This window comes from Helianthus annuus, chromosome 15 (assembly GCF_002127325.2).
Source record: "Helianthus annuus cultivar XRQ/B chromosome 15, HanXRQr2.0-SUNRISE, whole genome shotgun sequence".
NCBI lineage: Eukaryota > Viridiplantae > Streptophyta > Magnoliopsida > Asterales > Asteraceae > Helianthus > Helianthus annuus.
The window spans coordinates 3,009,900-3,037,642 of NC_035447.2; the positions used below are offsets into that span (position 1 = coordinate 3,009,900).

The window sequence follows — 27,743 nt, forward strand, 5'->3', positions numbered from 1 at the left end:
CGTGATCGGTGTCGTAATTATTGGAAAAAGAAAAGGATGATCAACAATTATCGGGCTCATGTACGGAGTACTTTGCTATAAAGGGTCGTTCACTAGGATCCTTTCATAAAGTGAGAAACGAACAATTTAATGGCATATTCTATAACATTCACATCATTCTACACAATTAATGACCGATTTGATTGAGCAAGTGGTTTGTGGCTTTGTGCCTCACCCGACTAGAATTAGCTTTGTGTCGACTAGTTTCTGACTTCCTATTCTTATTTGTGGGCTTCAGGACCCATTATTATTCATATTAATAGTTATTTACAAATTATATGTTTTTTTAAAGGTGTAGATAGGGCTGTCCAAACTGCTCGACGATCGAAGATCGCTCGACGATCGCTCGAAAAATGCTCGAAAAATGCTCGTTCGATTCCCGCTCAGTTTGTAAATGAGCCGATCGGATCGGTTCGATTCAAATCCAATCCGAGCATGAGCATAGCTCCGCTCGCTCGTCGATCGCTCGGTTTCGCTCGAATTATTTTTATTAATAATTAATATATATATTTATATTATAGATTTTATAGATTAAAAACCCAAAAAAAATATAATAGCCCAAAAAAACTAAAAGCCCAAATAACATTCAACCCAACTTAATATTTAATATATAAATCTAAGTATAATCTAACCCTAAATCTATTCTTCCCTAATCAGTCGTATTCAAATCGCCGCTCTAATCTCAGTCTCACTCTCCGGTCTCCACAGTCACAGACTCACAGTCTCCGTCTCCGACCCTCTAATCTCCGGCTCCGCTCCCTAATCAGTTGTGATGTGTAGAACTTAATGGTTTTGTTTAATGCTTGTGTTTATAGGTTATATGTTGATTTGAAGTTGAATTTTGTGGATGAAGATGAACAAGTTTAAAGAAGAAGTTTATGGCTTTTGAAGTAAATGACAATTTGTATTCGCACTTTATATGTGTTGCTTTTGTATTCGCACTTTATTTTGTGTTTCTTATGTATTCGCACTTTATTTTGTGTTGCTTTTGTATTCGCAATTTAAGTTAGAATTTGTTTTTGTTGAACGAAGCCTTATTATTCAATCGAGCGAAAACGATCCGCTCGTTTTTTTTAGGATTTGATAAAAACCAAGCGAAACCGAGCCGATCGATTCAAATTGAATCCGAGCATGAGCATAACTTTTGCGATCGGTTTTACAAATTTGATCCGCTCGGATCAGATCGGTTGTAATTCAATCCGAGCATGAGCAGACCCTCGATCGGATCGGATCGGATCGGATCGTGAACACCCCTAGGTGTAGATCAGTTGGAAAACCCACCACCGACTGCTTCATCCATGTTTGACGGAAGACAACCACCCGGGTTCGAATGAGGGGAAGTGCAATGCAGAGCCCTTCCTTGCACCTCATGGGGAAAAAATCACCCACAGCCAGACTCGAACTCGAAACCCTGGTTAGGAACCCCACCAAAGTGGGTAAACCTTACCACCTCCGTTGCAACCACTGGCTACAACATCATTGGCTAAAATACAATTTTTACTCACTCTCAATTTACACCATTTACAGATTATATGTATTTATTTTAATTTGTATTTACACTAGATTTTTACCCGTGTCGCGCGTTGCGGCGGCAACGTCGCATTTGCGACTTTGTTACACACGTTCAATGATAACATTAACATGTGGTGCCCGTGTACGACTTGACACGTTTTTGACTTTATTACACATGTTACGTTCATGACATTAATGTGGTTAGTCAAAGATAAAAAAGAAAACGTAGAATGTCTTGCACGTTATGGTGTAAATTGTTTAAACAAAAGAATTGAAATGTTGGAGAAGACGAAGTGTGAAGTTTTTAAGTAGAAAAAAATAGGGCTCAAAGTTGTCAATTACCAAAAGTTAGGAGTCAATGTGTCACTTACCAAAGGATGAATGTTGAATGTTTTAAATCTCTAATGTTAGATGTCTTGCATGTTGTGGTGTAAATTTGTTTTTTGTCTTTTATATTATTATTTATAATTATAGAACTATTGTTTTTATTCATTTTTCACATCGAAATAATTTAAGATATAGAATGGATCTTAACTCGTGTTATTATAATATAGTTGGATGTAAGAATGCTGAGCCAATGGTTTGTGTCCATGTGTTGATCACTATCGATTGTTGTTTGCCAAGTGTTCTAATTAACCATCTTGAGGTTTAGAACTAATTCAAAAATCACGTGAGAAAGGCATGGTTGGAACCCACCGACCATGCATTTTAAGACATACTAGTTTTTTTACTTGTCGCATGTTGTGGCGGCGCCGTATGCGAAATGATAATGTATAGACTACAATTGACTAGACTCGTTTTCGAACTAAATTTACGTCAAAACGAATCATAACTCAAAATTATACCATCGAATCAAAATGTATTACATTTGACCCGATTTGTTTTCAAACAAAATTTACGTCAAGACGTGGTCCAACTCAAAACATATATAAAAAAATTATAATCGATCAGACTCGTTTTCAAACAAAAATTACGTTATCGCATAGACAAACTCGAATTTATACGAATTTATACCGAAACGTCCATAAAAATGTAAGAAATTAGTTTTAGGGTAAGCTCGAAACTTAAAAACTTAAGGGGAGCAAAAGTGACATTTACAAAGTTAGATGGTTACCTTTACATTACAACAAAGTTCGAGGGTTGAATGAGTTACAACTTACATGTCAAAATTTTGAGGATTAAAGAGAAGTTAGAAAATATGTGGGCCTTTTTTGTTAAGTTAGAAAGTAGGAGGGTCATTTTGTCAAATTAAAAGTTGATTTTTGACAAGTTATAAATTAAAAGGGTTAATATTAACAATTCAGAAAAATTAGGGTATTTTTGTCAAATCAAAAAGGCTGACGACCTTTCAATTTAAAATTATTTAAATTTTAATCATTGCATATATTTTCTATATATTTTTCGTTGTAGCTAGTGAGTTAGATCGCTTAACCATGCTTTATAATTGGAAATTTTTATTTTCTGTTTTTATCAGGTACTCAGATGATATAATATCTTTGTTTCCTTGCATCTTAGAGGATGATTTTGTATTGCGTTTACACAAAATATACTCAAAACAATCATTTTTAACCGTGAATCATAGTTTCAAAAGCGTAAAAAAATAAATGAGTCTAATAATACTTTGTAAGTAAAACTAGTAAAAATGCTACATGCGCCTTAAATGATAAATAATATATGATTTAAATTATTTCCTCCAAACAACATGGAGTTGAAGATATGGTGTCACCTCTTACGATGTTGAGTTAAGATTTTCTTTTCCGCTTCTTATATTATTTCACCTTTTATAAATATGTATGTTATTTTAATATATCATTTTTATAATTCTTCAATACTTTTTCATTACTAGCTATTTAGTAGTTTATGTATAACTATTCTTATATAATAATTTAATATTTATATACATATTAGATCATAAACGTTAAAGTAAGGGTGTTTATAAGCTGTTAAAAACGATTGAACGCTCTAAGTTGAAGCACATTAACCAGTTTGAGATCCAAACGATTCGGTTAATAGTTCAAGTTTAACGATTTAGTTGTTAAGTCTAGTTTGAAACTTGAAAATGGCCATTTAACCTTATTGTTTGTACCGAACCACTAAACCGTTAAATCGGCTCATCCACCCAACACTACCATTTTGATATCTTAATTCTCGATATTGCAGTTAGTCAGTGGTGGACATAGAGAGTTAATAGGGGTAGCACGGGCTACCCCTCAACCCCGTCTCCGTAGTGTAAAAATAACCCTTAACTTCACTTCCGTAGTGTAAAAATCCCCCTCAACTCCGTTTCTATCATATAAAGGACACCCCTGATCCTAAAAAAAATAGAATACCCCTGACTTTTTGGGCTAGTTCCGCCCCCCAGTACAAAATTTTAGTAAAGAACCAGTCATATCAACTCGTATACATACATCCCTAAGGAAACTCTAATAATTAGAATTCTACTTTGAGCGAGTCGTTTTTTCTACGACCATGCTCGTTATTGGAGCGAAAGATTTGAACATTATGATCAATCTTATGGTTGGATCATTAATTATGCACAAGTGGACAGCTAGTATATTGATCATTAAATTAATTAAATAAATATATCAAACCCAAAGACCATGTCGCATCATCACATGTAGGGGTGCAAACGAGCCGCTACTCGAGATCAGCTCGGAAAAAAAGCTTGAAACGAGCCGACCGTTATTGAGCCCGAGCCCGAGCCGAGCTTGAGCCTAAAATAAAGCTCGTTTGTTTATTGAGCCCGAGCTCGAGTCTCGCATGTGAAGCTCGTTAAGCTCGTCGAGCCTTAGTATAAACGGGCCAAGTCGAGCAGAACTTATTTAAGCTTGTTTACATGCCGATCAATTTGAACCTAAAAATAAGTTTATTTAGTAAACGGGCCCGAGTTTCACTTATCGAGCTCGCAAGCCTAAAAAGTCTATTATTTATATTAATTTTTATTTAATATATTAATTAATCGATAATAAACGAGCCGAGCCCGAGCCAAGCTCGAGCTTGAGAAAATACCAACGAGCCGAGCTCGAGCTTTGAAAACAAAGCTCGGATCAAGCCGAGCTCAACCCCGAGCTCTCATAAGTTAATCGAGCTCGAGCTCGAGCCTGATATAGCTCGGGCTTAGCTCGACTCGTTTGCACCCTTAATCACATGCATACTAAGTCTCACTCAATGGTATAAATTACTATCATTTTCTCATTAGTTCTTCAAAATAACATTATTCTTAACTTTTAAGATATTCCGTTTGAAACCTGGAAACTATGATATTTTAATTAAAAATCAGACCATATTAATAATATACGTCTAACACGTCTAACTATTTTTGATGGCTAAGTACATGTAAACGTAGTCTTTTTCGTTTTTTTTCTTTTTCAAACACGTCCTCCTATTTTTGATGGCTAACAGGTTAAGTAAAGGTGAACGTAGTCTTTTCGTTTTTTTTCTTTTTCAAATGTCACTTCATATATGAAAGAGTTAAATGTCATTTTAGTCCCTGTGGTTTGGGTCATTTTGACAGTTTAGTCCAAATGTTTCATTTTTAACCTGTGGGTCCAAAAAGGTTTTACAGTTGCCATTTTAGTCCACTGGGTTAACTTCATCCATTTTTCCTGTTAACGAGAAGGCCAATTCGGTCATTTTATATGGCTGAATTGTCTTTTTAGTTAACAGAATTACATACAAAATGATCAAATTGGCCTTCTCGTTAACAGAAAAAATGGATGAAGTTAACCCAGTGGACTAAAATGGCAACTGTGAAACCTTTTTGAACCCACAGGTAAAAAGGTAAAAAAATGAAACCTTTAGACTAAACTGGCAAAATGGCCCAAACCACAGAAACTAAAATGGCATTTAACTCTATATGAAAACTAACCTCTTTTTGAGCCATCATTAGAGACCTTATTTAAGTAGTGCTAACCGACTAACTGCTAACAATTTATAGTGAACAGTATTTCTGATTTAGCGTTTTTAAATGATATTTTTTTAATGTAATTTTTCATTAATAATTTAACAGGGCAAATTACATAAGAATAGCAGGTAGACGAGCAACAAACTGCGTTGTCATCCCTTTCATATATTAAATGATATTTAATATATGAAATCCAACCTCTTTTGGTGAACAGTCTTTCTGATTTAACGGTTTTAAATGTATTTATTATATGAAATCCAACCCCTTTTGCTAGCCATCATAAAAGACCTTACTTTTACGGTAAACAGTACTTCTGATTTTACGTTTTTAAACGTTATTTAATACATGAAATCCAACCCCTTTTCGAGCCATCATAAAAGACCTTATTTATGTAGCGTTAATGGTTCTCGACACCACTGGCAATCACTTAAGAAATCAGGACCTACTGATTGAAGGTTAGTATAGATTTTTTTTTTTTTTAATACAATTTATGTATTCAACTCCCATTATAAAAACGATACCCTATTATATAAATAAATAAATTTGCAAAATTCACAATTTCACACGTATGTCATATCATTAATGAATGGTGTTTACTCTTTTTGTGCTTTTGCTATTTAAGGACAACCGTGAAGAAGTAAAGGCATTGCATTTATTTAGCAATCAAAAGTATTTTTTTATTTATCTACGTTTTTTATAAAGCTCCATAAATAAATATTCATATATTATTATAGCCAAAAACAGCTGTTAACTGCTACGGTTCTTTGTCTCACTTTCTTACTTGTTAGATTTGTTGGTACGGCATCCAAATGTTTATACCATATTACTTTGGCTGTTCTAATGATAGGTTTACGGAGAAACCCTACCAACTCCCAAGAACACAAGAGAAGAAGAAAGACATAAAAGTATAAAACTAAAGTTTCTTTTAATATTTTTCTCATTAACTTTCAAAAGAACATACACAATTTTAAATATGCAAAAGGAAAACTACTTTAACCAAAATATAGAAGTCATGCATGCACTATCAAACCCATAACAAGAAAAAAACGTAAAGGTTGTTTTCAACAAGTTTTAAAGATAAAGGCTGAAATCTGCAAGTTTGAGCAAACATAAAGGACATTTTGTGCATTTTACTCATATTGTTATAAAGTAAAGCTTCCTTTGAAATTCCGAAGACTTTACGATGAAATTTTATTTCGTTGGTTTTTCGTCGGAAAATGGTAGGAATTTTTGACCAATTTTTTTTCCATCAGAACATTTCTTAGGAAAGATCATTTTCCAATAGTATTATGGCATGGATGGTATCGACGGATATCGTGGCCTTGTTGACGCTAGTTTTAAAAAAATGTATCTACTACGCAATATTATATAAAAAAGCTAGTATATACGCGAAATGATTATTTTTATTACTTCATCTGAAAATTATTATATACTTAGATAGTAATATTTTAAATGTATACATAATAAATAAGTAACTGATTACACTACGTGCTCTAAGAGTAAAGTCCTTTTCCTGCTTCTCTTGTTTTGTCCTTCGTATTTTATTTTCTTAATACAAGATAGTAAATTAAAAGAAAGTAAAACATATGTTATAAATCTTATCTCAAAATATTATATAACATATATTATAATACAAGATAGTAAATTTAAAGAAAGTAAAACATATATTATAAATCTTATTATCTCAAAATATTATAAAACATATATTATAATATATATACATTATAAAACATGTAGTATCTCAATATTTTATAAATCTTAAATGTTGATTCGCTAATTATTTAATATATTTTTTTTTTATTTGAGATACAATCCGGTGATTATTATGCATTACTAGCACTAACCAGTTACCACACACAACCCATTCAAGTCAACGATGCATTTCAGTTTCCAGCTCATGATTATAATATTATTCATGAAGGGCCAGTGTCAAATTCGTTAAAACATGAAAATCCAAGTGCTTTTCATCACCTCAACCACCATAAATAACACCACCATTCTATCACACTTCCATATCCTGCAAAAACCAAAAACCAAAAAAAAAAAAAAAAAATGGTATTCAAAGCTTTACCATACACACTCAAACTCATTCTTTCCATACCTCTTCTTCTTCTCAAACTCCATAATAACCAAACAAAAGCTCTCAAAAGAACTATAAGCAACACTCATGCTTCACATTCCAGGTCACAAACCCTAATTTCTGATCATGTCATTCACACGTGTGATCTTTCAAACAAGACATTGATCTTCGACGTCGAAGGAACCCTTTTGCGATCGCCATCCATGTTTGCGTACTTCATGTTAGTCGCATTCGAATCCGGAAGCTTGATTCGGGCTTTTGTGCTTTTTGCACTATACCCTCTTCTTGCTTTGGTTGATGATGAGTTATCTATCAAGATTATGGTTATGGTGTCGTTTTTCGGCATCAAGAAAGATAGTTTTCGACTTGGGAGTTCGGTTTTGCCGAAATTCTTCTTGGAAGATGTTGGTTTGGAGGGTTTTGAGGTGTTGAGAAGAGGGAAGAAGAAAGTTGGTGTGAGTAAGTTGCCACAAGTTATGGTTGAGTGTTTTTTGAAAGATTATTTGGAGTTTGATCATGTGTTTGGTAGGGAGTTAAAGGTTTTTGGTGGGTATTTTGTTGGTCTCATGAAAGATAACAAGAACATCATTAAACATCGTATAAACGAAGTTGTTGGAGAAGATGATGATAAGGTTTGCTTCTCAAACAAGCCGGTTAAACACGATTGGATCGCTTGTAGCAAGGTACTTGTTTACAAGCACATGTGTATATCTATATCTATATATGTATCTATGTATTTAAGATTATTATTTTTACATATTTTAACGTACGTATGTTAAATATCATATTGGAAGTTTATTGACTTGATTTTGTTTGTATAGGATGTTTATGTGGTTAGTGATGCCGAAAAGAAGGCGTGGCGGATTCTTCCAAGAGAAAAATATCCTAAAGATCTAATCTTTCATGACGGAAGATTAGCCTTTAGACCAGAACCACTGAACATGCTGGTCATGTTCATGTGGTTCCCTTTCTCCATTATTTTGTCCATTTCCCGGATCGCTATTGCACTCACCATGCCATATGGTGCAACGATCCCTATCATGTCATTCACTGGCGTCCAAGTCAGGCTCAAAAACAATAACTCGACTTCAAATCCGATGTCTCTTGATCGTAAAAAAGATAAAGGTCGTTTATACGTATGCAACCATAGAACTTTACTTGATCCGCTATACCTCTCATTTGGACTCAAGAAACCATTCGCTGCAGTCACGTACAGTCTCAGTAGAATGTCAGAAATCTTATCACCAATCAAAACCGTTAGATTAACAAGAGATCGAGAACAAGATTCAAAAACCATGGACAAGATGTTAAAGCTAGGAGACCTCGTGGTTTGTCCCGAAGGGACAACATGTAGGGAACCATATTTGTTGCGGTTTAGCCCATTGTTTGCGGAACTTAGTGATCATATTATCCCGGTTGCCTTAGATACTTACGTTAGCATGTTTCACGGGACAACAGCCAGTGGATTGAAATGTTTGGATCCGTTTATGTTTATGATGAACCCACGTTCGGCTTATAGTGTTCGGTTCCTGGACCAGGTTCATGGGACCAGTGATTCGCGCTCAACACGATATGATGTTGCAAATCATGTGCAAAGTGAGATCGGTAAGGCATTGGAGTTCGAATGTACTAGCCTTACAAGGAAAGACAAGTATCTAGTATTGGCCGGTAATGAAGGGTTTGTTTCCAAAAGATGAATCATGAATATATAGTCTATCTTTAAATGGATCCTTGAGACACATGTTTAACTATTCGAAACTTGGATCGATATGATGCACCTTGTAATATATATGTATTCTTGTATTGTATACTACCATAATGATTTGTTATTCTTTATGTCTAATATAATTAAATTGTTAATTCTAGTTGGTGTGATACAAAGTTTATAAGAGTTGTAGTAGATCCTACTTAAAATGATGATAACTTTTAATCCATTTAAATTCTAGTTGGTGTGATACAAAGTTTATAAGAGTTGTAATAGATCCTACTTAAAATGATGATAACTTTTAATCCATTTAGAGTTAGTATCCATGATGTATAGATAAAAACATCTTTAACATGTAGGAATTTTTAACAAACGGAAACTCTTTGACCCAATTATCTTATATATCTAGATTTTCAATTTTGACTTCATTGAATTTTTTTTTTTTCAAATTTACCATTTTTTAAACAAGAATCTAATTAGTCTATTCTTAGTTCATTGCTATTGTCCACAACAGGACTCTCAAACTTTCGTTTGCACAGTAGTAACATTCTTTGTTTCTCTCTTCATCTTTGAATTTCTATCTAACGATCGCTGGATGTGAAGAATAAAAGAAAATTTTCGTTTTTCCTGCTTGATTTTACATTTTTCTTAATATTTTATTTTAGCTATTCCGCACATTTCACTAAGGAAAAAAATAAACAGAGATTGCTAAATTTGAATAGAAAAAATAGAAAGTAAACTTAAATTCATTGAAACTATTTCAATCCATAATTAACATGTCTAGTCCGGTTTTTGAACCGTACACGACCCTGGACCCATATACGTAAATATAACTAGTTCTAAGCCCCCGCGTTGCGGGGCAGGAGCGTAAAACCGTGCCACCGACGTTGGGAGCGGGGCGGAACCGTGCAAAGTAGCAAGTATACAACGACAAAATCAGGAAAAAGCGTAAAAGACAAATACAAATTTATAATACCAAACAATTCACGTGACGTAAAATGTAGACGAAATCACATTTATACTGACACGCATTAAAAAGTCGAAGGATTAAAAAGTATTTTAGAAAATAAGGGGATAATTAACAACTTTAAAAATTAAAAGGACGTATAATAAACTTTAACTAAAAGGCACACCAAAACCTTGAGGAACCACTGACCATTTTGGTGGCCAAAATCGGGTAGGTGTTGCTGGGTCTCTTGGCAAATAAAGTCTTAGTGGTTGGCTGCAGGGCCGTCTTTGAGGGAGTGTGAGGTGGGCGACGCCCCAGGGTCTAGTCTTCCCGAGGGCCTGGATACATATTTTTATTAAAATTTTAATAAATATATATATACTGAATGAATGAATAAACTAATAAGAATACCATAAATGAGTGAAATGATATAAATAAAACAAGCATTCTTATATGACTTCAGCCCAAATCTAACATAACATGTTGTGGGGTCTCAACCACATAAACAATCATATCATTTGATCCATGACAAAAAACAATTATATTATATGCATTAAATCTATTATAAATTGCAAATTTTCTTCTGAACTTGATATGATTAAATTATAACTTATTATTTTTTTTAAATGTTACTTCTTAATATTTGATGTTTTCTAAAAGAGCTGGTTGAACCTATATAAGAGACATTTTCATATCTATACATATTATTTGTTTTGTCTTTGGGTTCATAACAATTATTGTCGCATTATAGTCTATAGATTTTTTACACATGAGTTATTAGCGTTATATTCTAGGGGCCCGATTTTTTTTCTCGCACTGGGCCAACAATTTTTTCGAGAATTTCGAAGACGGCCCTGGTTGGCTAGCTGGATTGTAATTAACATTCCAATATTGTCCAATTGATAGACTGTAGCTAAGAAGCTACGAAAATGTTATATTTAGTAATTATTAGTGTATGTTTAATTGTTTATAACACCGGATTTAAAATTAATTATTGATTAAGGTTTTGTTTTATTTTTAATATATTAAGGGGGTGTTTGTTTATTGTAAGAAGCGTTTCTTAACCTCTTATGTCTACTCAACGCGGACCACGCGCAGACGTTTGAATCTGCAGTGCGTTTGTTTTCTCGAAGTGATTTCATTAAAAAAAGTCTTCTAGACCTCTTCTTGGGGCAGATGTGGACTCCCCCTTCTCATCTCTTCTGCTCTTTCAAAACACAAGTTCTCTTAACCCTAGCATCCTCCTCCCAGCCATCACCCCAACCTCCACCACCACCTCCACTTCCTCCGCCACCACCACATCTCCGTCACCTCCACCTCCTCCGCCGCCACCTCCACCTCCTCCGACAACCACCTGATGCCTCATCGCCCAGCCGACACCTCCACCTCCTCCGCCACCACGACCACATCTCCGTCACCTCCACTTCCTCCGCAACCACCTTGTTGCCTTCGTCGCTCCCACACAGCAACCACCCTATTTGTTTGATAACTTTGTCGCTCCGACGCTACTGGACCGCCACCACACAACGACTTGCACCTGTAATAAGTCGGTGTTGAGAGTTGGTCGATCAAACGAATCTGAGTTTTCTAATGTCAAAATTGACGTTTCGGTTTCGCATCGGAATCTGATATCATCGGTTGCTGAAGCAATAACCAGTCGGGAAACTAGGTGTTCTGATTCTCCAGCTGTGTATCTATGTACGGTACTGTAATTTCATGTTTGGTGTTAATTTTCAGAATTGTGGTGTTAATTTGCTGACTTTTGGTGTTACTCATACCTGTTATGTGGTTTGATTATGATATTCATTGTGATAAAATGATAGTTAGAATTTGTATGATGTTCAACAGCTTGCAAAAGTTAAAAAAAAAACAAACAGTCTTCTTCTGGCAGACTGTAGAGGTTTGGTCCACCTCTTCTGCTGCAGATGTCTGCAAATGTGATCTGCATACGGCAGACATTTTACCTCTGAAAAAACAAAAAACACCTAAGTTTCGGTATGCAGTCATTTTTAGGTCTATGTTCATTTATTATGTTACTAGGTTAGAATCCCGTGTATTACACGGGTTGAATAAATGTTTATAAAAATGTTATATCTTTATGAACCCCGTATATTGTACGGGTTAAATGAATGTAATTTTATATATCAAATAATAAAAAAAAAGTTATATCTTTAAAAACCATGTGTATTACACAGATAAAATAAATGTAATTTTGTATACTAAATACTAAAAACGCCGTATCTTTAAAAAAAACCCGTGTATAATCGGGTTGAATAAGTCTACCAAATAATAAAAATATTACATCCTTAAAAACCATGTATGTCACACGTGTTGAATAGATTTAAAAAGAGTTATATATTTAAAAACCATCTGTATTACACATATTAAATAAATGTAATTTTGTATATTAAATACTAAAAACGCCGTATCTTTAAAAAACTCGTGTATAGCCGGGTTGAAAAATCTACCAAATAATAAAAAAAATTGTATCCTTAAAAACTTTGTGCATTACACGTGTTGAATAAATCTAATTTTACATCGCAAATGATAAAAAGTTATATCTTTAAAACTTTGTGTATTACACGTGTTATATAAATGTAACTTTGTATAGTAAATAATAAAAAAAGTTATATTTTTAAAAACCCCGCGTTTTACACGAGTTGGATAAATATAATTTTGTATACCAATTAATAAAAAAAAGTTATATTTTTAATAAATTAGGATAACATTTAATATTAATTTATTATTTATATATTTAATAGAAGATAAGTAGGAAAGAGGGATATTTGTTTTAAAATATATTAAACTAGATTTATCACCCGCCGCAATGCGGCGGAGGATTCAATAGTTATATATCATGTTAGATGAAAGGCAAATGTTTCTCACATGATCACGAGCCTATGTTTAAAACCAAGGAAAAAATAACTAAGTCGATCTCTGACTCGCACGTTGCGACAGACCTATCAAATGGGGAAAAAACGACGCGATGCGATGGACATGTCAAACAGGAAAAAATAGATGAAAAAACGTTGAACCTCACACGCACGTTGCGGCGTGTTAAGTCAGAAATTTAGAACGACACGTTAAACGGAGAACTTATGAAAGATGAAAGGTATATAAGAGACTAAAGTTGAAAGTAAAAAAAAATGTTGAGATTAAATTGCAAAAGATGAAAAGTTTTGGATTGAAAGTAAAAAAAAATTACAGGGGTTAAATTGCAAAAGATGAAAACTTTTGAATTAGAAGTGAAAAATCAAATTAATCAAAAGGGGTTAAAATACCAAAGATCGAAACTTTAGACTTAAATTGCCAAAGATTGAAACTTTAGAGTTAAAAAATAAATCAATTAAACAAAAGAGATAAATAGATTTAGTTAAATTGATGTTTAATATTATTATTATTATTTAATAAAAGAGATAAATAAGAAAATAAGGGTGAGAAATTACCAGAGAGAGTGACACGTGTCCAAAAAGAATTTTTGTTTATTAGTATAGAAAGATTAACAATTTAGATTTGAGGATAATATTTTAATTAAATATAATAAGATTTAATATTAATTTATTATTTATTTATTTAGTTAATATAAAATAAGTATAGATTTGAGGATACCTTATATACGTGTCCAAAACTTGTTTTCTTTTATTATAGTAGATAGATTATTTTATTAAATACTTATATCTCATTATTCAACTTGACTTTTAACAGGTTTTTCGAATTCTGATTCATATTTGGTTCACTTTAAAAAAAAATCAAAATTCAAACCACACCAATAACTCATAAACCGATTCTGTATATATGATTATCCATGGAGCTAAAATGGTTATTAAATTATATATACGGAAAGCATCTAGTTTGTATTAATTTAGATTAAATATTAGTATTTTTAGTATTATTAATAATTTTAATCAATTAAATGAGAGAATGACAAATGTCCCGAAACAGGTTTCTTTTATTATATAGTAATAATAAATAATAATATAGATATGGATGAAAATATATTAAATATGAAAATCTTATATGGATGAAAATATATTTAATGAGAATATGAAAAATATGCTAATATAGAAAAGGCATCTCTAAACTACATCGAGGATTTATTATATCGTCCCCACGATATTAAATAAATAATTGTGTATATTTTTCTCCAGCTTACTCTATGGACCCATTGAAAAGTGAATGTAAACAATCAAATATGTATTGTCTCAATGCCTGTTTAGTTTTTAGAGTTAATTATATAATTAGTCCCTGTGGTTTGTATAAAGTAACATACTTAGGTACTAATAGTTTAAAATCACATTGTAGGGTATTAACTTTTCATTTTTTAACGTTTGGAGGTATTAACATTATTTGTAGGTTTAAAATCACATTCTATTAGTACCTAAGTATGTTATTTTGTGCAAACCACAGGGACTAACTATGTTAATACCCTAGAAGTTAATACCTCCAAACGTTACAAAATGAAAAGTTAATACCCTAGAAAGTGATTTTAAACTATTAGTACCTAAGTATGTTATTTTGTACAAACCACGGGGACTAACTATGTAATTAACTCTAGTTTTTAGTAAAACTGTTATCATTACATATGAATACTATAATACATAATCAATATATGAATACTATTACACATAATCAATACTATGATACCATCTATACTATATTATAATACATGAGGGAAGGATTCTCAAAAGTTAAGAACTTCTTTCCCCATTATTTATAAATAAACCCCTAGAATGAGGGTAAAGTGGTCTTTTAAACCATAATTATTTTTTAGTCCCTCAATCTATTACATTTAAATCCTTGACATTTAACATAATTATGGGTAATTAGTTACACTCCCCCCCCCCTCTTTAATTCTTTAATGTATTCCTGCGATATCTTACAACTCGTAATGTTTTAAAAAAATCCGAAGGTACCATGACGATCGGCACATTTTTTTAAACGTTTCGATAGTTGTCTTTTTTAGTTTCGCCGTGCGTTCATAAAGTACAAATAGCCGATGCGTAAATGTACAATTGATTAAAGCCAACATTTGTTTTCTACCCAAGCCAGCTTTGACCATTACCTAGCTACCGTACATTAACATTTGTTTTTTACCCAAGTTTTTTATTTTGAACGGCATTAATAAACTAAAATATTCCCTAATTTTACTTGTACAGAGTCAGTTTGTTGTGGCATGTTTAATATAGTAAGTATAGATAAAACTCACAACAAACTTCCTATTAAACATGCCACAACAAACTAAACAGGATATGTGCATCTTATTTTAAAAACTTAAAACTCACAACAAACTTTCTAAATAAATGGATGACCAATCTAAAACTAAACCCTAATAGACTACTATAAATACATAGCAAACACTCACAATTCTACATTTCTATTGCTAAATAGATTTAAAATATGGAGCCAGTTCTTAATTCACTTGATGCGAAAAAACAAGCATGCGATATTGAAAAATCTAAGGTCGGTTCTATGATAAGTTTTGTTATATCGCAATAATGAATAATTGTTTTCTTTTATTTACTTTTATGTGAATACTAACTTATTTGATTTTTCAGATTCAACACACCAATTTAAACACCTCAGTTGTCGAACAAGATTTTGTTAGTTTTTAAGTAATATTTTCGCTTATAATCTTTCATATTAACAAGTTCGTTATATTATTATTTGGTGTTTTATTGTAGGATAATGGTGATAAAAGTGTTGAAATTATTTCTTATGGTGCAATGTTCAGTCCATACAAGTCTAAGCTTCAACGCCAATTTAGTGAAGAGGTAATTTTAAAATTTATTTAATCTTTTTTAAATTTTTTTATTCTATATTTGTTCTTTTTTTAAATTTATTTAATCATTTTTTAACTTTTTTATTAAATTTTTGTTTTTTAAGGATCGGAAGTATGAGAATCAAAAGAAAAGATCTAAGAGACTCTCTGAATAGAAATAGGTCGAGGTTATAAATTTAGATGATTCTGAGGACGATGAGAAAGAAGATGAATTAGATGATACTGCTGATTCGAGCACAAACAAGAAAAACGGATAAAAAAAGTAGAGATTTTAGATGAAATATATCAAGTGTTTTTATGTTTTTTTCATTTTCAGTTGTTTTTGTTTGATATAGACTATCCCATGAATAATAAAGTTTATTTTATATTTGAAGTTTATGTTTTGTGTTATTTTATTGCACTTATAATTTACATCTCGATTGAACTAATATACTTTTGTACTTAATCATGTTCGTATTATATAATTTACATGTTCGTACTTGATCATCTCCAAAGAGATAAATTCGATTACCAAGAATGGCCAAAACATGAAAACTACCTCTTGGTTTGGAGTAAATTCAAGATTGTATTTACAAAGCACACTAAACTTATTCAATTTAACAGTCATGTTTCACGAGGATTTCGTATATATCCATTAGTTCCTTCTATAAGAAAAACTGTTGGACGACACGAGATATGAAAAAATAATTATATAATATTATAGATTTTTCGAATAATTTGTATTTCTTAAATAAAAAGATAAAGTTAATAAAGATATAAACTTTTACATCCTATTTTTTTTATAAAAACTATTTTATAAAAATATGATTTTTTAAATATTTATAAAAATGAAATTTAACATTAGTTAAAGGTGTTTAAAATGTACCTACAAGTCACCTACTATTTTTTTACTTTTTACTTTTTCAAAAACGAAAATTTTAAAATTAAAGTTTATTGGATGAGTATGATGTGGATATTTAAAAAAGTTATAGACTTTAAACAATAAAATTATAAACTTTATCATTTCACCAACAAAATAAACTTACTTTATAAGGATAGCAACTTATTTTTTATTTTTTGTTATTTGTTTAGTATTTTTTATTAACAAACGAATCTTTACATGTTTAAAACAGTTTTTCTATACTTTATTTATTATTAATTTTTATAACAAAATGTCCTAAAATTTTAGGAATTATAAGTCAACTAATAAAAAAAATAATTATTGCAGTTATTCTTGGATATTAATCTAATAATTTGCATTTTTTAATTAAAAAGTAATAAAGTAATAAACTTTAAAGCTAAACTAAAAAACTGAACTTACTATGATATAAAGTTAATAAAAAAATAATTATTTTATAAACATTTTTATAACAAGTCATATAAATAAAATACTCCAGAAATTTACAATCTTTACTAGATAAATTCTAAACTGGGTTCCAAATTTTTAGGAATTATAAGTTCAACTATATTGTTATAGATAATATTAGTCAGTTCTAAAATAATTATTTACCAATTTGACTAGATACATAGTAGTAGATTGTGTTGCATATTTTTAGAGATTATTAGTTAAAAGTAGATTCATATAGATAAGATTAGTTAGGAACTAAAAATTTGAACTTAGTATGATATAAAGTTAATAAAGATATAAACTCTTATCATCCTATTTTATATAAAAACAGTTTATGAAATCTTATAAAAATATAAATTTTTTATATTTGTAAAAACCCGAAATTTAACAATTTAAGTTAAAGCTCTAAAACGTACTTACGAGTCAAATACTATTTTTTATTTTTATAAAAACGAAAATTTTAAACTTAAAGTTTATTGGATGAGTACTATGTGGATATTTATAAAAAGTTATAAACTTTAAAGAATAAAATTATACTTTATAATTTAACCAATAAAATAAACAAACTTTACAATTATAACAACTTATCTTTTATTTTTTGTCTTTTGATTATTAATTTTTATACAAAAAAAACAATATTTTTTGTCTTTTGGTTATTATTTTTATAAAAGAACAAAACTTTTACATATGTGTAAACTTATGACTTATATCCACCACAATAATGTTATCATAAATATTATACGAATAAGAAAACTACCAGAAACGAGTTTTGCAATGCAAAGTGTCGCCCCCGCCGCATCGCGCGGGCACCCTACTAGTAATACATAATCAATTTTAAACGAAGAGACGTGTAAGAGTGATGTGTGGGGGTTATATAAACACTTGTATGCAGGTCTGATTTGAAAGCAAAAACAAAATAAAAGATCTTTTTTAACTACGATATTTTTCGATATTCAAAATCATAATAACACTCCAATTTCACTATTCTTATTCGGTATATCAGTTGTCGTGTCGACTAGTTTATTTAAGGAACCCCAAGCAACAACACACACCATAATTATTTTATTTTGGGTAAAATGACCAAAACACCCTCATGTGAGGTTCACTTGGTCAGATTTAACCATGAAAAGTAACCGAGTTAGAGCTAAAGGATATAACGCGCAAGGGTTTGCAAACATCAAGTATATTTTTTGTACTTTTTGAAGACAAAAGACACACTTTGCAATATAGTGTAAACATAAAGGACGGTTTTTGTAATTTACTCTTTCTTTTGACTCATAACACTCCGAAAATGTAAAGCTTTTACTCTCATCACATACCAAAACCCTAAAAAAGTTTGAAGGCACACTAAATGTGGAGGCATAGAGAGATTGCTTGTTTTCTTATATATTAGGCATGCGTGTATGTAGCGTATGAAAGATGATAAAAATATAGTGGGAGACAAGTAGAAAAACGGTTAAAAGAAAAAAAAGTATGATTTCATGTCTGTCTATTTAAAACTGATTTGTATTATAACGGTTGGAGTGAGACATATTAGGTATCTGCTACGGATCTGGCCTTTCGAATGCAACTACACGCGAATGGTCTCATTGAATCAAATTAGCTAGGGACAAATTTTGTTGGTCCAAGGGACATGATGATTTATTGAAAGGGTCATGTACATCTATTATGTTGTATCATATTGAGCCGTGAGTAAATGGTATATTTATTGAAGTGAGATAAAATCTAGCACTAAAAGAGAATGATTGAGTGTCATTTAAGTTTTTTTAACAGAAAATTCAAAACAATATGCATTATTTGAATTATTATTAATATTTTTGGTTTGTGACACATTTTAACCACCAGAATGTCTATTTAAGGACAAAACCTATAGCTAAGAAAGGAATCTAACCATTTTCTTCCGTAGAGTTACTGAGGGTAAGGCGATGTGTAGTGAAAAGGGGATTATATAACCCCTTCAATTATGCATACATATGTATGTAAATATATGTGTGAGAGACCAGGGCTAGTCCTAGAATTTTGGGGGCCCAAAGCATATTAAAAATTTGAGGCCCTATTTAATTTTATAGGCTTGTAATTTCGGTTTCTATCTGATATGGAATATATCAGGAAGAAATTTACAAATCACTTAACTATTATATAAACTAGATGATTTACCTAATCAAATAATGTTGGGATCTAATACATAAATCAAATCTAAGTTGGTCAAAAGAGTTTAACACTTTAACCTAACAAATAACAACTTACTATGTGTGAAAGGAATTAAAACATGCTATTTATTTAAGTATACTATTGTTATAGTAAACTTCCGTTTTGCTCCCTGTGGTTTGGTCACTTTAACGGTTTTGCTCCAAACCTTTAAAAATAGTCATTTTGCTCCCTGATCTTTCGGTTTTTTTTTTCCAGTTTGCTCCCCGCCTCTAACTCCATCCAAATTGTTTGTTTTTCCATTTTGCTCCCCGCCTCTAACTCCATCCAAATTGTTTGTTTTTCCATTTTGCTCCCCGCAGGGAGCAAACTGGAAACAAATCAAAACATCAGGGAGTAAAATGGCTATTTTAAAGGTTTGGGGCAAAACTGTTAAAGTGACCAAACCACAGGGAGCAAAACGGAAGTTTACTCCTATTGTTATTAGTTAGAAACAATTTTTTTTAATAGAGTAAACTTCCGTTTTGCTCCCTGTGGTTTGGTTACTTTAACGGTTTTGCCCCAAACCTTTAAAAATAGCCATTTTACTCCCTGGTCTATTTAACTTATCATCATTTTGCCCCGCGCCTCAAACGCCATCCATTTCCACCGTTAATTCCTGGTCACATGCTCTTCACATGAGGGGCATTTTAGTATTTTCCAATTTAAATTTTTTATCATTTTCATTTTATTGTTAATTCATTAAACCCTTTTTCTCTTCTTATCTATATATCTAAACTATTTTATATAATCTTAGTGGTTGGACCAGTTCTAAACTAGTTCTAAACAAGTAGACTACCACCGCCACAACCAACGTCTACCATCGCCACAACCAACATCTACCACCGCCTGCCACCAACATCACCTTCAACTACCATTAGCCACTGCCATTGCCACCACCTATAACTACATGCAACCACCACCACCACTTTATCCCCCCTCTTTAATAAACCTACAATCTTCTTCGTTGATTTCTCATCACAAACCTACCAAGTTCCAAACTATTTTTATTTGTAAACATTCATCATGATTTCAAACAACACAATATGTAAATGATTTCAAACAAATATATTCAAACTAAAAATTGAAGTGTCTGCGCACAAATACGAACGGCTAAGAATTTAATCTAAATCTAAAACATCACTTCCAGAATCGCTATCCCCTTCTTTATCCCCTTCTTTACTAGATCTGAGTAAATCTTAACCCCTCTTCACTGGATCTGAGCAAAATTTAGCCCCCAAATTAGAGCTCACTACCCCTTTTCAGATTTGAAACAATGTTGGGTGAGGTTGATTGATGGTGGTGATGGCGGCAGGTGGTGGTTGTGGGTGGTGATAGAGAAGGTAGAGAGAGAGACGGGTAAGACAGAGTGTGTGGATTGGGCGGGGTTGGTCGCTGATGGTGGTGATGGCGATGTGGCGGCGGGTGATGGTTGTGGTGGTGATGGCCGCGAGTGGTAGTTGTAGTGGTGGCCATGAATTTCTTTTGAAGCTTCAACAATATGCAGGTTTTGTTTCTTCAACAAGATGGCAGGAGATTATGATAAGTTAGGGTTTAAAATGAAGGGTATAAAATATCTTGGAAGAAAAAAAAAAGACTGAAATGCCCCTCATGTGAGGGGCACGTGACAAACACTTAACAACTAAAATGGATGCCGTTTGGGGCGGGGAGCAAATTGGTGAAAAAGTAGTAACATCAGGGAGTAAAATGACTATTTTTAAAGGTTTGGGGCAAAACCATTAAAGTGACCAAACAACAGGGAGCAAAACGGAAGTTTACTCTTTTTAATAAAATTTTACATGGACCTATCATGTTAAAATTGCGTGGACAAAAGAGTAAAAAAGATGCATTTATAACCCTTTATTAAAAGAGTGAGTGAGGTGATTAATAAATTTGAAAATAGGTAGCAAGTGGGATTCGAACCTAGCCCTCTACAAAAACCAAATCTTGTTCTTACCACTAGACTACACTTATATTAATGTTAACAAATATCACCGTAAATATAATATTTTTTTTTATAAATATAGATTTTTTATTTTTTATTTTGGAGGCCCTATTTTTCGGATGCCCTAGGTTGTCGCCTAGCCCAATTACACTAACGGGCCGGCCCTGTGAGAGACCAACATAACATCACACCATTATAATTTTTGGAAGTAGGGGGAAGGGGCATAGCGACCTTAGGGTGATGTAGCTGGGCGCCATATGGCGTTTTAAGGTGGGGGGCGCTACATATAGCCACACTACGGATGGACTAACGTCAATATTGTAATTAGTTTCGGTTTGGTTTGTGTATTGCAAAAACGTTGATTATGTAAAAAAAACGAGAGAAATAATACAGTTATAAAGTAGAAAGGACGAAGAGCAACACAACTCCGGCCAGCCAATACCAAATGAAACCACCATTTTCCTTGTTCCTCTCCATTCTTTCCGCAACCCTGCAAGTTTTAAGCAATTCTAACCTGAGCAAATGTGGCCATCTTTCCATAAAAGGCCTATCTCCCTCCCAAGTGTCAATCCAAAACCTAACATCATCTCCGTTCCCAACCTTTCCCAAGATTAAATGATTTATACCCTTCCCTTTGATTTTAATATGGTTACACGATTTCATAATACTTTTCCAACACCCTCCCATATTTCCATTAAAAGGAAGAAAACTCTTCTGATTTATTTTGTCATGACAAGCATCGACCACTTTCCTCCATAAGTTTTGATTTTCAATCATGTATCTCCAACCTCATTTAACCAAAATGGCCTCATTAACCTCTTTAAGTCGGCTGATGCCCAACCGTCCTTTAGATTTAGATCACGTCACCCAATCCCAAGCCACCCAAATGACATGATGATTTATTGAAAGGGTCCTATACATCTATTATATTTTATCATATTAAGCCGTGAGTAAATGGTATATTTATTGAAGTGAGACAAAATCTGGCATTAAAAAAGAATGATTGAGTGTCATTTAAGTTTTTTTTACATCAATTTTAAAAACAATATGCATTATTTGAATTATTATTAACATTTTGGGTTTGTGACACATTTTAACCACCAGAATGTCTCTTTAAGGACAAAATCTGTAGCTAAGAAAGGAATCTAACCATTTGCTTCTGTAGAGTTATTGAGGGTAAGGTGACGTGTGGTGGTCAAGTCTCATAAGAGGGTTATGTGATAAGTGGCAAAATATGTAAGTGAAGAGGTTATATAACTTGAGCGTATAGTGGAAAGGGCGTTATATAACCCCTTCAATTATACATACATATGTATGTAAATATATGTGTGTGAGAGACCAACATAACATCACGCCGTTATAATTTTTGGAAGTGAGGGAGGAAGGGGCATAGCGCCCTTAGGGGTGGTGTAGCTGGGCGCCATATGGCGTTTTATGGTGGGGGGGGGGCTACATACAACCCCACTACAGATGGACTAACGTCGTTATTGTAATTAGTTTCAGTTTGGTTCGTGTATTGCAAAAACGTTGATTATATAAAAAAACAAGAGAAATAATACAGTTATAAAGCAGAAATGACGAAGAGTAACACAACTCCAGCCAAGAGAAAGAACAAAAAATACTTTTAAGAAAAACTATGTAAATGTGTTATGTTAAGTTTTTTTTTTTTTTTGAACGGCAAATTTGGATCACTGACGGACCACTAGAGGAACCACCCGATCATATCCATCTCCACTAGGCAATAATGCCTATACACCAATTCAGGAGGAAACACGATAAATCTGAGAAAAACCCCCCTTGTGGGAATCGAACCCATGACCTAATGGTCATAAGCCTTATCTCACCACCAAGATGCCAATAGGCTATAATGCCATGGGCGTTATGTTAAGACTACATGGTATGGTGATGGACCATCCTTGGAGGATGATCCGCCACGTAGGCGCCACATCATAGTCCTCCCAAGGATGGATCATCCTCCAAAACTAGGGGGCATGGGAGGATGGTCCTAGTCATCATCCTCCACCACTTTTATATATTTTTTTTTTTAAATCTCCATCTTTTTTTAAACATTTAACAAATAAAGTAACAAAATATTTTAATTAATATTATAAAACATTACATAAACATAAAAAAAAATTAAACTTAAAAAAAATAAACTAAAAAAAACATAAACTTAAAAACCTAAAGTTAAAAAAAAAAAAAACGTAAAAATATCCTAACATACTAAAATAAGCTACTAGTCGTCGTCTTCCATGTGGTGGGCGGGTTCGTTTTCAGCGTTGTTCCAAATATGCTCCACCAAGTCCGCTTGTAGGTTGTGATGTGTGTACTCGTTACGTAGAGCGAAGGCGTTCAAATCTTGTTCTTGCTCACTAACTGGAACAGAATTTCCAGTAGACGCGTTTTCGTCGTAATCACATATCGCTCTCCCTTCGTCTTCAATGATCATGTTATGAAGGATGATACAAGCGTACATAATGTGTCGTGACCTCCTTGGTGTTTGCGAACGTGCTGGAATAGAAATGATGTGCCATTTTTTTTGTAGAACACCAAAAGCCCGTTCAATATCTTTTCTTGCGCCCTCCTGAAACTTTGCAAATTTTTTCCTTTTGTCGTCGGTCGGGTGCGGGACAGTTTTAACAATTGTCGAGTACGTTGGGTATATCCCATCGGCTAGGTAGTAACCTCGCCTGTACTCCACCCCTGAAACCGTAAAGCTTGTGTCTGGACCTGTACCCGCCACTACATCATCAAAAATCTGTGACTGGTATATGATGTTGAGGTCGTTGAGTGAACCAGGTAGACCAAAAAAAGCATGCCATATCCAGAGATCCTGTGACGCAACAGCCTCTAGAATGATAGTCGGATGTCCCTGATCTCCCCTAGTATACTGACCTTGCCATGCAACCGGGCAGTTCTGCCACTGCCAGTGCATGCAATCAATGCTCCCGAGCATTCCTGGGAAACCATGTCTCTGTTCGTGGGCTTGATATAATTTTTGAACGTCGTTTACGTTCGGTTTCCGCAGGTATCGCTTGCTATACAATTTGACAACCCATTGGCAAAACTTGTATAAACATCGACGTGCGGTTCTTTCAGACATCCTAATGTACTCGTCTAATGCATCTGGTGCGTAACCGTACGCAAGTTGGCGAATGGCCGACGTACATTTTTGTAAATTGCTGAAACCCCTTTGACCCCTAGCATCGTTTCGCAATGTAAAAAACGGATCAGACTGGGCCATGTCGCCTGCAATACGTAAGAACAGTCGACGACTCATGCGGAAACGACGTCGAAAAATCTCGGCTGGGTACACGGGTTCGTCGGCAAAATAATCGGCTACTAGTTTATCGTGGCCGGCTATAAATTTAGAACAAAACAAAAATGAAATTAATTAAAACATACATTTTAAAATCTATATAAAAAAAACATACATTTTAAAACATACAAAAAAAATTAAAATACCTTCTTGGTCTCGATTATATTTTGCTCGTCTGGTTAGCGGTTGGGACGACCCTTCAGCGGCCGACATGAACACTTGAGCCGCGTTCATAATCATGTTGTGCATAATAACATCCTCTTCCGAAGATGATGAATACCACTCGGACGAAGACGATGAAGACATTGATGAAATTGAGGAAATTGAAGAAACGGGTGAAGCCATGATATTTTTTTAGCGAGAAATGGTGTGGAAGCGGGTAAAAAATGATGCAAAATATGAAGACTTTTTATAAAAAGAGATGAGTGGTTTATAAAATGTGAGAGAGATGGGGTGATATTGGGTGAAAAGTGGTGAAAAAAGGGGTTAAGGGTGTGAGTATTTATAAAAATGGTATTGAAATGGGTATATATTTGAAAACTAGCCGTTAGTTTTTTTTTTTTTATTATAATTTCAAACGGTCATATGGAGGGCCCCACCACCTTTTGCTTCGTCGAGACCGGCTGAAAATGGACGTTGGGGACGGGACGGGATGGGGGCGGCACGGTGTTTGGACCGTCGCCGACCCGCGACGGGCCGGGGCCGACCCCCAACGTTTTCCCACAAGGGGGGGGGGGGCTACATACAACCCCACTACAGATGGACTAACGTCGTTATTGTAATTAGTTTCAGTTTGGTTCGTGTATTGCAAAAACGTTGATTATATAAAAAAACAAGAGAAATAATACAGTTATAAAGCAGAAATGACGAAGAGTAACACAACTCCAGCCAAGAGAAAGAACAAAAAATACTTTTAAGAAAAACTATGTAAATGTGTTATGTTAAGTTTTTTTTTTTTTTTTTTGAACGGCAAATTTGGATCACTGACGGACCACTAGAGGAACCACCCGATCATATCCATCTCCACTAGGCAATAATGCCTATACACCAATTCAGGAGGAAACACGATAAATCTGAGAAAAACCCCCCTTGTGGGAATCGAACCCATGACCTAATGGTCATAAGCCTTATCTCACCACCAAGATGCCAATAGGCTATAATGCCATGGGCGTTATGTTAAGTTATTAATAATTATGTTAGAACTTGAATACAAGTAAGTTTGTCGGATAACGTTTTTTTCACAAAAGCAACCGTTTTTAACTTCTAGAAAAGTTGACCAACGATCATTGCATCGGGTGTATGTATCTTTTCTTGATTTTATTGAAGTTATAACTACTCAAGTAGACATGATACACTTGCACAACCACACGTTATTGCAACAAAAACAATAATTTCTTGCACCTGCACAACATTAATGTTGATCTCTCAATCATATTTACAAATATAAATTAGCAACATTTTGTTGCTCTATATTGATGTAATCTATGTATTGGGAGTTTTTCAAATAAGTTTTCGTATTTTTCATTTTTAACCCAAATGTTTTTTATCTTTTGCATTTACCCTCTTTGACTTTTTTTTATTTTTAACCCAAAGCTTTTCATATTTTACAATTTAACCCCAACACTTTTTATTTTTAACTTTCGTCCCCCCATACTTTTCATGTTTCGCAAGTTTTTCGTTTTACGTTTCGTTCTAAATGCGAGTCAACACGCCGCAATGTGCGTGTGAGATTCAACCGTTTTTCGTCTGTTTTTTTTTTTCGTTTGACAGACCAGTTACAACACTTCTAATTCTTCGTTTGTAACATCTTGTTTTGTGAACCAATAAAATTATATTTAAAATTTATAATTTATATATTGTTGAACGACTAAGTAACGAGTAAAATGGTTAGTTGAAATATTTAGTTGAAATATGAGACATCTGTACAAGCCCTGGCTATTATAAGAGACCGTTTAATATTAATAATTAAATATATTATTTTATTTACCTTACTCCGTTTTTAATGAAACTTAGGTTAAAACGTAGATAAAAATATGCTCTTTCTAATGACATATTCGTCGTTTTATAAAACGTCATATTTTAAAAGTTATACAAGAAAAACGAGTGAAGCAACTGAATTAATATAACTAAGCTAGCTAGCTAGCACGTCAAGCTAGCTAGCAAGCACGTCAATGCCCCAGGAATTGAGGTGCCTGCTTGCTTCACATATATATAGGAGTTAAATTGTAGGATTTTAGATACACCAAAATTTTAACGGGAACGCTCTAGTATTGAGAATCCCGCGTATACGATACCCTGTTGGGTGTTGTTAGTAGTCGTTTTTGGAGCACGAGTAGGAGCAGGAGTAGGGAAACTCTACATCAACGTGCCGTAGATAGTCTTGAGGTATACTCTCGTTTAAGTTTATGTTTAGTTATTTATTATTTATTATTTATTTTTAGTAGTTAATATTAGTTTTATTATTAGTAATAATATATTAGTGGTAGTAGTGTTAGTATTATTTTTAGGTACTAGGGTTATTGTCAGGGGCGGGTATTGGGTAGCCTAGCCTTAGTTAGGCATGGACTGATCAACCATGCTTAAACAAGGTAGGGTTAACCAATATCCAACCATGATAATGACTAGTTAGGTGTACCATTACCTAACTTAGGATTATGTAAATTGTGTCAGGACCTTGAGATAGTACCTGATCATACTAGCAATTATATCAACGGTTAGCTACTAGCAAGAGGTGAGTTTTATGAATGCTTTTCAAATGTGAACATGCTTGTCCTAAACTGTAATAATATGGCATGACTGATGTACGCATGTATATAACCTGAGCATGACATACACATGATATTTGTGGTCCCTTATATGTGCCGCTACGACGAGATTTGTCGGTACTACACCTGTGGTGTAGTGGGCATTAACTGTATGGTTATGGAAGTTACGTGGTAACGTTGGGTTATGATAACATGGGCGGGTACAAGTCATGATTAAATAATGTGAATTGTA

At 33.4% G+C, this 27,743-nt stretch overlaps 1 protein-coding gene across 1 annotated transcript; it reads left to right on the forward strand.

The window, feature by feature from the left end:
* The first annotated feature begins 7,482 nt into the window (after nt 1-7,482).
* LOC110910049 (probable glycerol-3-phosphate acyltransferase 3) lies at nt 7,483-9,394 on the forward strand. The gene is made up of 2 exons (XM_022154761.2): nt 7,483-8,218; nt 8,357-9,394. Exons 1-2 carry the CDS (start codon nt 7,508-7,510, stop codon nt 9,230-9,232), a joined length of 1,587 nt encoding a protein of 528 aa, XP_022010453.1. The 5' UTR covers nt 7,483-7,507; the 3' UTR covers nt 9,233-9,394.
* The last annotated feature ends 18,349 nt before the right edge of the window (nt 9,395-27,743 follow it).

Bases quoted from the DNA above. Each gene is read 5' to 3' on its own strand.
- LOC110910049 (XM_022154761.2), top strand. From the start codon at position 7,508: ATGGTATTCAAAGCTTTACCATACACACTCAAACTCATTCTTTCCATA. The intron at 8,219-8,356 runs GTACTTGTTTAC...TTGTTTGTATAG, and splicing joins ATTGGATCGCTTGTAGCAAG to GATGTTTATGTGGTTAGTGA.